Here is a 12,201-nt window from a genome sequence, read left to right on the forward strand (position 1 = left end):
TGTGAGTGAAGACCCAATTATTGTAGACCAGACTTCCACAACCTGTTGCCTTCTAGACATTTTGGACTACAACTCCTGCTGGGTATGATGGGACTTGTAGTCCAAAATATCTACAAGACAACAGGTTGGGGACTGCTACTACAAATGGTTGCACTTTTCTTACGAAGACTAGGTGTTGTGTCCTCACTCCCATGTTGAGGAACACTAGGGCATTAACACCCAAAGTGTGGTTAATGGACCTAAATCTTCTCTTAAAATTAATGCATCTAATTGTTTCAGACCATACTTTTATGTTTAAAAATTATAATGAGAACAGAAAATTCCAGAATTACATTGTTTTTATTTACACAGATCATCATTTACATTTATATCATTAAATATGAACAACACAGATAACAATGACACAGAAGCCAGAGGAAAATGTTTCTAATAGTATTTTTTTAATAACCTGAGTGGACACCACTCAGCTTAAAACATTGCTTAGGACTTTAGAAAACTGATTTAATGTAAACAATGTACATTCAGTTCTTAATGGGATATTTTTCACTTTTTAAACCGAATTTGTTGGATTATCTGCAGCACCAGAGAATAAACAATGCCATAATTTAAAAAGCAAGAGCTTAGATACCCCCACCCCTACATTTGATATTTGTGCTCATTTGAAAATTGTGCTGCTTCAGGTCCTGCCATTTCATACTCACAAAATAAGCCTGGTAAATGTATGACGATCCATTGGAAATCAGTAGGACAACATTGAAATACTGAATAACAAGGTACTCCAGCTTTAAAAATATGTTACGCAAGATATTTGTGACTACAATTTTGATTTAAATGAAGGACCAATTCAGCTGGTAAGATTCATCTCTGTGCTGAGAGCACACAGTCAGCTTGCCACATAACACAGTTCTACTTAAGGCCTGGCTTATGTCCCAGCAAGCAGACCAAACATACAATCAATGCTGCTAGCAAAATGCCCTTCAGTGCTTCTTTGAACATGGTGCATAATTTCCTTGGGCTCTCATACAAAACTATCTTTCACAGAACTGATCCCACTTTTAGGCTGTGATTCAGAGCTTAAGAGGGCTATGGTATGTATGCACACTCACAAACACAGGTCTATGGTGCTTTTTGGGGGTGGGTTGAGGAGTGTTCCTTAACATGGAGAAGGGAGCACACAACTCCCATAATTGAAGAACAGTGATTACACCCCCTTGAATGCTGGCAAAAGCAACAACAAAGAAATGCCACTCCCCGCTCCCTGCAGTTCATTTGCTCCCAAAATAGTGTACTGAACCCAGTGCCAGTCAATAAGCAGTGTTGACATTTTATATAAAATTGCCTGCTCTGTATAGGGGCTGCCTTCACACCCACCTACCCACCCTGCTACTTCTTATGGTGTCCTTAGAATTTCATAATTTGAGGATCCTTTAGGATTCCAGCTTAGGGGTTGCACTGTTGGCCACAAATCACTATGCAACCTGCAAGTTTTCCCATTTGCATCCATTGCTGTTAATATCCTTTATTTGTTTCTTATACAAGAGTATTTAAAATGGGAATCTGGTCAACAGCAGAACTTGATGTATTCCACTCAAGCATCCTGATTTGAAGATCTGCTGTGGTTGAGTCTGCAAGCAGCCCCCCTTCCCAATGTATAGCTAAAGTGTCTAGTGGGGACTGGAAGTGTTGTATGTAGGGGATGGATGAACCACAAGCATATTGCTTCAGGTTCACTTCTAATTGAAGGATCTCAGGCAGCAGAGGAAGACCTCTTCCTTGGACTTTGCAGAACGGCTGCCAGTTTGGAGCAGACAGAAATGGGTTAACATGGCCCAATGGTTTGAGCTGATATAAGGTAGTTTCTTTGTTTATGGACACATCCAAGCACACATGAAGCTCTGTATCACAGCATAGATTCATAGAAGGTTAGAGGGCACCGCAAAAGGATTACATTTTACTTCCAGTTAACAAAGAGAACTATATGGCAGACAGTAGCAAAGTATGGCAGTTCATTGAGTTGTGCTCTTAGAAATGTGCTACAGTAAACAACACCATTATATAAGCTTAGGATCTGCTTTAGGCAACTTCAATAAATGGTATAATAGAGCTGGACAAGTGGGAGAGGACAAATTCAGTGAAGTCGAGAGCTAAGGCCTTGATGCTACTATTCAGATTTGGCTACAAACACATTTTTTGTTTTTTAAATAACTCTTATGGACAGACTACCTCAGCACTTTCATTTTACGGAATACACAACTGCAAAAATAGAAGCATCCTATTTATTTACAATATATATATATACATACACAAATGAAACATTTCCTACAATACAACACAACTGCATAATTCTTTTTGTTGTTGCTGCTGCTGTTTTTTTTAAAAAAAATCAGACTTAGGGGATATATGTACAGCATGTGAGTATCAAGGTCCTGCCAGCCCTGTGTTTGACAAAGGCATTCAATGTTATCATCTTCACATTTGATAACAGAACACTGAGAAACAATGGGCACATTCAGTTTTTTTTAAAATAAAAAAACAAAAAACAAAAGGAAATGCTTTCCTGTTGCCAAGCACTCTCAGGAATGGTCACTTCCGAATAAAGAAAGATCCCTGGACAGAGGAGATCTGAGAGGCTTTTAAAAAAAACCAGCTAAGCCAATACATTCTACTGTGATATTGTCCAAAGTTCAGAAAGAAGTTTGTGGAACTGGGGGACCAAGGAAAGGCATATGTAATATCCTTGTCTTTATTTCATCCGGATTGTATTTGGTTTTCAAGCAATAGTGCAACGTCATATGCAATGCAACTGGGAGCAAGTTTTGCTACCCATTGCTTTCCCTTTCCCTTTCTCTCCCCACCCCCAGGGACAAATGATTGTGATGAGGAAACATGACATTCCTGCAACAGACATACTGCTGGGGATGAGGGGAGGTATTTGGATCCTCTACAGCAATTACACATGTACTGTGCTTTATCACCTAAGGTTGGAAAATACCTTTATAGCCAGCTATTAAGCCCCTGCTAAATCAGTCCAATGGCCCACCTAGTATCCTGTTTGCCATTAGAGGCCTCCAGGAGATCGTCCCAGCAGGTAATGAAGGGAACCGGCCCTCTCTTGCCCTTCAATAATTTGCATTCCCTGTCTTGGAACATGGAGATTCTGTTTTGTAATCATGGCTAGCAGCTGTTGATAGACTTACGTTCCATGATTCCCCCCCCCAATCCCCCTTTAAAACAATTCAAGTTAATAAAAACAGAGCTCCTAGTCAATATCAACATGCACAAAAGAAGGATAGGGAAGGAGTAAATTGAGGCTGGCATAGAAAACCAAAACGCTGGAAGTGTGACCTAAAAAAATCAATTATGCTGTAGCTTTAATTGGAATTCATCTTCATCAAGATAGCCTGGGCAATGAATTAATGGCTTGGATGTTGTGGCTTTGCTTGAAATGTGCTACACCACTGCCAAAATTATTCCCAAACTGAGGGGAACCAACTATCATTTAATGTTGACAATGCTCCTGTGAATCTCATCTCAAGACCCTGAGACTTACCCCACCCCTAACACCTTGTGTGCTTATTATTCTCCATTACTCATCCATTTGGTAATTTACAGTATTTGCAAGCATACCACAATATTATGGTAAATCCCAAGAGTCTCTAGGAATCACCAGGCCATTTTATATCAGCGTTTAAGACAAAAACGAAACCTAGTACACAGTTTCATGTGTCAGTCTGAAGCCAACAGCAACTTGCTTTTTGTACCATCCTTCAAAATAGTCTAATGGACAAAATCCTAGACTGGAGACCTAAGTCCAATCCTTGCTCAGCCATGAACAATTCATTCCCTCCCCAAACCTCCATTCTGCAACAGGGAACTCTTAACTGAGCTACTTCACAATGTGGTTTTGCAGACGAACAAGATACTATCTGTAAAGCACTTTGCAGAAATGATAAATAATATCACATTCTAAAGTCCTACACATTCCGAAAAGAGGCAAAATATTTATAAAAGCAGTTATGAAATAGTACTATGAAATATGTACAGTTAATCATGAGTTTTGGTTTAAAAAATATACAGGTGGGCTGAATATTAGTAGGACAATTGTCCCAGAGCCTATACTGGATAAAACAAACACTGATTGATCCAAAGGGTGGATAACTGTGATCCAGAAATTTTCATTGCGGAACACCTCAAGGGCAATTATAATGATTTGATTTGATTTTTTTTAAAAAAGAAACATGCTGGTAGGTGTCTATATTGGATAACAGACACTGCAGTAACTCAGGCTACAACCAAGAGCACGCACACGCACAGATCCTTCTACTGAATTGAAGGCTAGTCTCTTGAGTTTTAGGAGCAGCTTAACAGGCAGTGTGGGGGTATCTGTGTATGCAGAAAGATCATCATGTGACCCTTCAGACTGAAGACAGTTTCAACTTTCTCTTCATTTGTTCCAGAACAAGTCTCTGCTGAGTGGACAATGGCTGGAGAGAACAAAGTCTCCCCAGTTTCTCTGTCACGTTACATTTAATTGCTTGAGGTGGTTTTCAAACTGTATTTCCTTACAAGGCACTGAGATGAAACTTACGACTTCCTCAGTAGTTCTTTTTACTATTTCTCAGCCTTGCTGGTACACTCTCCCTTTTAGCTTTATGTTCTTGTGGGGTGGGCGGGTGTGTAGTGTGTAGAAATCCTCTTAACATAAAACTAAACATTTGAATTTACAAATACCACTATGGTACCAAGGAGATTTATCTGCCATACACTGCAATCACCCCTGAACCTGCTTGCTTTCATTTCAGTGCCTGGGGTTGGACTGGATGGCCCTTGTGGTCTCTTCCAACTCTATGATTCTATGAAAGCTTCGATCGAAGAGATACTATTATCAATGCAATCTAGAAAACGGGGCACAGCTTTTTGAGGAAATACTCAATAGCTTTTAAACCTACAAAGAGTTTAAGCAGCATATGTAAATCAAAGCTGCGGGCGCAGCAATGGAAACAAAATGCCAATAAAAGGGTTTTTGAAAGAGGTACAATTAAATAGAATAAAAATTTTTACAGTAAAGACAAACAGTTCAAGTGATTCCCGTGAGCTGGATTCTGCTTTGAAATCAGAATCAATGTAAGTTGGTCATGACAGACTTAAGTCTCAGCGATTTCAATAGGTCTGCTCTAAGCATGATTAAGTCTGAACCATCCCAACATTTCCAGACATGTACCCCAAACCAAGTATATTGGAAATAATGATGGAGAATTCCAAAAACAAAGACAATAGAACTGCAGCATTGACTTGTTTTAGAAATAAGTTTGGTTTATCTTTAATTGCTCCTGACACAACAGAGAGAGATTCTCACAACCTGTTCTTAACTGGTTCTGGATAGGTGGGACTCATTCTAAACTCCATCCAAATTTAATATTTATTTACAATATTTATGTGCTGTTTCTCAGCTTTAAAAATTGTCTGGAATAGTTGACAAAATAAATTAAAAGCCATATAAACTGCTGAAATGTTAAAACCTATGCAAGCCCCTTTCCCATTAACACATATTAATCAGAACAAAGCTTAGATCAATCAACTCTTAGATCACTTTAACAGTCCTGGTTAAAGAATCCTGGGAGTTGTAGTTTGTTAAGACTAAGAATTAAGATCCTTATCCCCCCTCGCAGAGCTATAATTCCCAGAGTTCCATGGGAAGAAAGCTTGATTGTTAAAGACCTCTGCAAATCATAGCTCTGTGATGGAATACGGGTCTCCTAACAACTTCCAGCACCCTTATTAAACTACAGTTCCCAGTATTCTTTGGGGGAAGCCATGGCTGTCAGAGTGATATAAGAGTGATTTAAACACTCTGTATATGTGGCACCTGTCAATAATTGGTCAGCAGCATTCTGTTCCAGTGAAAGTGTCTTATCTGCCTTCAAGGGCAGAGGCTCTCAATTAGCTATGGAACCCCTACTTTTGAAAATGCTGATATATCTGTGGCAGTTTTTTGTTATGTTGGTGGTGCCACCATACCTTCCAACATGTCCCAGTGCAAAACAGGACACACATTTTCCAGGCCGCGAGCTCGCATAAGTCACAAGTCATGTGACCTGCATATGTTTTCAGGTGCTGCGATCTCGTGTGTTTTGGGGCACAGTGTTCTTATGCGAGAGCACCCCAAAAACACAGGCTATCCTGGTTAGCTGATGGGTATGTGCCATGGATCCCAAGGGTAGGTTACATGGATCCCTGGGGGTCCAACCACCAGTTGGGAAACACTGTTGTAGACCACTGGTCTTCAATTGGTGGGTCAGGACTCTCTACTAGTGTGAGTCCAGCAGCGCCAAAACTACTGTACAAATGCATGGTAAAAACAGGAGAAATGAGTCCCCAAATGTATGTTTGGGTTAATGATGAGACTGGGTCTGAAAAAGTCGAAGGCTGCTGATACAGACTCTAATTCCCATAGAGTCTGTCATCAGAACAGAGGCTGAATGTGGTTGGATGGATACAGGTGATCAACTCCTGCACACCTTCACTTGATATGTGGTAAGATTCTCCTTATCATTTGAAAGGACAATATTAATCATATTTGCAAACTGTGCTGACTTTCCAATTGGTAAATGGTTGCCTACATCCACTCAGTTTAAGCAGTGGCTTCTCATCAAACTCTTCTCCCTTGTCAGGCTGAGAGAGATTTCCCTGCCTCCACTGCAAGGTTCATGGGGAGATATAGCCAAGTGAATTTTATGACCTTGTGGAGCCTGGCTGCCTGCTACACTATAGCATACACACCCACCACACAAACTCAAATGCAAACCGGGAAATACACACGCAAGAATTTCTACCACAGTGCGCAAAAGCTACCAAGGGCTGGCAGTTAAGATGTCTGTCTGTGACCTCCAGTGAGATCCTTCATACTGGTGATAACTGCCTTCACAAACGGCACATTTCAAAGGGGACAGGGTCTGCTCTGTTCACCTGAAAGCTTGCCGTAGCTCTGCATGCTCACTTTTCAGTGGTCGGCCCGATGTCAATTTCCTGAAGTTCCATCAGTGCTTTTATTTGTGGCATTGCTTTCAAATGATTGTCAGACCACTTATTTAGCTGAAACAAACACCCGTTCTGAGTCTGTTTGTGTTCAGCTTCATAACCATTTGTGATTTAGAAGTGTATCCTGCTTTTAAAGTCCTGGGCCAAAGTCTAGGGAAATCTTCCCTTCTTTTCTAGGACATCCTTCCAGCAGTGCTCATTAAGAAGCCACCACCTCCGCAGCTCCAGATTGAAACCAACAGTTCTATAATTGGCAGCAATCAACCTTATGAATTTGTTCACATCCCCAGGGGACAACTATCTGAACACAAACCATTTCTTTGAAAATAAACCAAACATGCATACATGGAACTCACAAACTGAGTGTGCAAAAGACAACTTCCTGTAGGGATGATCTACTAAGGCTTAATAGTGTACAGGCTTTGTTCACGGATATGAAAGACCCTATAGATTACGTACATATGTGACCTAATGGTTATCTATCCACTAAGCACACTGCTGGACAAGAACAATCAGGTAGAGGTAAACTTATCTCCAGGAAGTGCTCTCTAGTTTGATCAAGGCTGGTTAACTGATTGTAGTTGAAAACAAATTGATATATTAATTTGCAAGTATATACCCTCAATTATTTTAGTGTCAGTTACCACACACAGAACACCAATGGCCAATGGACAAATCTATGAGTATGCAAAATTGTACTGACCACCACCATAAACTTAATACTGATCCAGTAGCTTGTGGGAACATGAAGGATAACATTTAAAATAAGGTAACATAAAATGATTGGGTTGTAGCCAATGTTAGTCCTATTCAGAGTAGACCAACTGATATCAATGGGCATGACTAACTTGTATCCATCACTGGTAATTTCAGTGGGACTACTCTTGAGTAATACTTAGTTGGCTGCAACCCACAGTAGAACATTGCATTCTACTGGTATTCCATTGTTTTGAGTTCATGAAGGATGCTCACAAAGAGTGGATGGGCATATTAACAAAATGGGATAATAATGATTTTGGTGTGAGTAGCAAAATGGAAATGTCTTCTTCTTAATGTCCCATTAACTTCAGTGGCCTTCAGCAGTGTCTCCTGAATGTACCCAGTCATAGATGACGAGAGGAATGCTCACCAGGGAAAACATTACTCCTAATGCCAAAAAGAGAGAGGCCTGGAACCAAAAGGGGAAAAGTAGTTCAGCTAGCAGAACTTACTTTCATAAATAGGTTAACCAAATGAGAATGTGCATCAAAGCCAAGCAGAATTATTTTATGCTCTTGGAGGACTACAGTTTCAGACTTAGTTTAGGGATTGCTACTGGGACAAAGCTTGAGATAGTTCCTGATCTCTGAAACTTACCCAAATCCTCTGAATCAGTTTGGATCCATCTTGGTGGGTGATTTTTAAATAAAGTGATGACGGGAGAATAAAAATCAGCATATTGGCAGAAGTTACCCCTGTGGCAAATCAAACACATAGATTTTGTTATAACAGACAAGTTGATGTGACCCACAATAAAAGGCATTTCTTAATCAAATATAATTTGAATACTGTACCTACAACTCCAAAAATATCCTTCATGGAAGGTATGAAAATAACTAACAAGTTAATGATCGCCAGAAGGATCACCGTAACCACAACGTGACGGCACATGTGAAATTTGTTTTTTCTAGTAAGCTCAAATATAGAAGAACGCACCTGTAAAGAGAAAAAAGAAAACTATTGCAGTCAAAATTTGCATAATTTCCCTTACTAATTCCCTCCATAGTTTTGTATAATGCACTTAGATTTGCTTGACTCCAAATCCACTCTAGAGAATTTAGGCTGCAATCCTAACGCCACTAACTTGGGCATAAGCTCTTTTGGATCCAACAGTATTTACTTCTGAGAAAACCTGGTTAGGACTGCACTGTTAAGACATGGTAATGTCTTTGTGGGTATGAGAGGGGGGGGCATATTATCTGCATTTCCACCAGATGCTATTTATTACAGCTGCAGGCTTTTTATGTTAACATTATTTGTTCTAGTGTCAAAATTAATTACTCTTCTGCCAGGATGAAATTCATTCTTCCTCTCACAGAGCTTAGCAAATCAGACTCACAACAGGAAAGGATGAACATTTTCCTGCACCAAGATACGTATGTCACATTTCTGCCTTCCTCTGGCTAACTGAGCCCTTACTGTGGAATGGGATAGTGCCCACTTAGGAATTCACAGGCAGTAACCTGAATGCATTTATTTGCTTTTTAAATCAAATTTCTATGCTGCCCTTTATCCAAAGATCACAGGGAAGCTTACAGTATAAAAAACACAACAATAGAAAGAATAATAGAAAACAAAAGCAATACACCCCCCACAGTTTAAAAGGCCATAGATTGCTTAATGTAGCCAAAGCCCTGTGAGAAGATGAATGTTTCTGCCTGACACCTAAAGATATGTAACAAAAGTGACAGGCAAGCCTCCCTGGGGAGAGCATGCCACAAATGGGGAGCCACTGAAGAAAAGGCCCGTTCTCGTGTTGCCACCCTCCTGACATCTCATGGAGGAGGCACACAAATAAGGGCTTCAGATGATGATTGCAGGGTCCAGGTCAGTTCAAATGGGGAGAGGCGGTTCTGAGCCATTTAAGGGCAATCAGGACAGATTCTGCTAGTTTATCACCTGCCTGACTGCCCAGCAGTCTCCCTACCTGAGCGGACAGAGCTGGTCTGGAAGGTGGTGTTGAGGACTCTAGGACTGCTGGTTATAGGGGACTTCAACATCCATGCCAAGACCACTGGTGCTGGGTGGCTCAGGACTCCATGGCACTGCTATTGTTTACTTGCACTTTTTCAGGGGGTGGGGTTGATTTTATTTTAAACTGTAGGCCACCGTCAGCAGGACCAAATCTAAATGAATCTATGCAGCAATCTGATAGTTGTTCCTAGGATATGGTAAGACATCTCAAAGTGAACGGGAGCCTCAGACTTACAGTGAAAAATAACACTGGGACTGTGAGGATGACTGCAGCTATGACAGCAACACGGACTGTCAAGATGAGGATGTCATCTTTACTCTGATACTTGTGAAGCAGATCTGATGACACGGTTTCTGCAGGGAAGACAAAGAGAGAACTGTTCCAGCAATTAAGCAATTAATTCATAGAAGCTGTCACTTGGCAAGAGCCACCTCAAACAACAAGTGATTAATCTGCAGGCAACAGGGATAGCGGTGAAACAGGCTGGATCGGAAACAGTGTTTTAACTCATGCTCCAGTGAACCGCAAAGATCAAATTCAGCCTGAAACCCGATGTACACTTGCCAGAGAGTAAGTCCCATTCATTTCAGTGGAGCTCAGTTGTGCTAATGTCCAGTGTGGGTGTGAACCACCAATCTGGGCCTGAACGCAGTGAGGAAGCGAGAGGGAAAGAGCCCAAGTACTCAGCTTCAGTTAGTCCCTGTTTAAATCAAACAGGTTGCAAGCGCAAATGATGCAAAAAAGAGTGGCATTTTACAAATAAATTTATGAAATTATTTTAACTTGGGATATTAGGACAATTTAAACAGTCATTTTATTTGTAAATATAACTGTTTTCACTCGCTGTATTCAAATTAATGGGATGTTACGAGATTATTCTGAAGTTCAGGGACCACCAGCGGCTTTTGCACCTGGGGCAAAATTGGAGTGTTGAGAGTGCTGTGGACGCTGTTCCCTTTGGGGAGAGGGGAGAAAGAACCCACAAAATTCTGACGCAATTTCAAGAGGATCTATTTGTACTAGATCTGATGTGTTTTGTGTGTGCACATCCTCCCTCTCCCTCTCTCTCTCTCCATTTCCCCCCCTACTCTCTCTCCTTTGACTCCCGTGACACTTGACTTTCCCTGTTTTCCTCCCCTTATTGTCCCAGCTCCCTCCACTTTCCCTCCTACCCACTCAAGAAATAACCTGAAGCTAAAGTATGAATAGTAGGTTTCCCATGCTCTTTTCATATAATTGACTGGGGGGGGAGGGAGAAGCAGATCGTCAGGTGAAGCAGAGGGGCTACACTTGTTTGCTCTCAGGTGGGCCACTGTTGCTTTCCAGAAGGGAGAGGGGTGAGGTTGCAAGGAGATCAGTGATGTGCAAATGCACTGACAGGTCCCATCTGGCACTTCTGATGATGCATCTGCACTGCACTGACCTCTCATTCCTTTTTCTTCTTGTTAAGCACCAGCAAGCATCCAGCTAGGAAGCTAGCATAACTGCTCCACCCCTACCCAGTGGGCCTGGGCAAATGTTTCCCCACCTCCTGCTAAGAATGAAGTGACTGGGGGCAGTGCTCTGGTTTGTGTACTTCCCTGCCCCCAAACACTTGGGAGTGCAAGTATGATGTCAAGGGCCAAGGAAATGCCACTTTCAAATAAGCAGAAGATACCCCAATTTTCACGTTACCTTCTGTGCACAGTGAGGAAACAAGAAAGCAGCACCTCAACCATTTACAAAATTCAGAAAACCGACAGAAACAAACACACCTTTTAGTTTCTTTTTCTCTAAATGTACAGTAAGGCAGAAGAGGTGAGTAGCCAAAAATAGTCACTTACCATAAAATGTCAAATAGCCAAAAATAGCAGTCAAGAAATACATGACAAACATGGCAAAGAAAGAGATTCTTGAAACCATCTGCATTTTCTTCTGCGAACGACTGAAAAAACAAACAAAACCAAGATGGGGCAATGGGGGAAGTTAAGGAATAATTGGTACTAGACTTGAATGTATGCCACTTAACAGGAACAAGTCTGAAGACCGTTGAGATCTCAAGGAGCAGCACTGTAGGGGAATGGTTTGGAGTAAACAACTGTCCACACCATACCACTTCATTGTCCATCTTCTTGAGATGATAGTGATTAAAGGGCTGATTTATAGGTGGCTTTCCCTATATGTATGAAGCCATGACCCTTTCTTGGCTATTCAATGAACCACCAGACCAGGCATCCCCAAACTTCGGCCCTCCAGATGTTTTGAACTACAATTCCCATCATCCCTGACCACTGACTGGTCCTGTTAGCTAGGGATCATGGGAGTTGTAGGCCAAAACATCTGGAGGGCCGCAGATTGGGAATGCCTGCACCAGACTCTCACATGAGGAATACAACACACAGCATGCAGTTATGAGACAGCTTTTACTACTACTACTACTACTACTACTA

General features: G+C 41.2%; 1 protein-coding gene across 2 annotated transcripts in view; it reads right to left on the reverse strand.

The window, feature by feature from the left end:
* Positions 1-320: 320 nt before the first annotated feature.
* SLC38A1 (solute carrier family 38 member 1) overlaps positions 321-12,201 on the reverse strand; it is a 44,183-nt gene continuing 32,302 nt past the window's right edge. For both annotated transcript variants that reach the window (XM_035128289.3, XM_088676836.1), the window contains exons 12-16: positions 11,596-11,696; positions 10,007-10,125; positions 8,592-8,733; positions 8,395-8,492; positions 321-8,206 (exon numbers count right to left, since the gene is read on the reverse strand). In XM_035128289.3, coding sequence (XP_034984180.1) covers positions 8,105-8,206; positions 8,395-8,492; positions 8,592-8,733; positions 10,007-10,125; positions 11,596-11,696 — 562 coding nt within the window. In that variant the 3' untranslated portion in view covers positions 321-8,104. The remainder of the gene's footprint in view (positions 8,207-8,394; positions 8,493-8,591; positions 8,734-10,006; positions 10,126-11,595; positions 11,697-12,201) is intronic.

Source organism: Zootoca vivipara, chromosome 9 (assembly GCF_965207765.1).
Source record: "Zootoca vivipara chromosome 9, rZooViv2.hap1.1, whole genome shotgun sequence".
Lineage (NCBI taxonomy): Eukaryota > Metazoa > Chordata > Lepidosauria > Squamata > Lacertidae > Zootoca > Zootoca vivipara.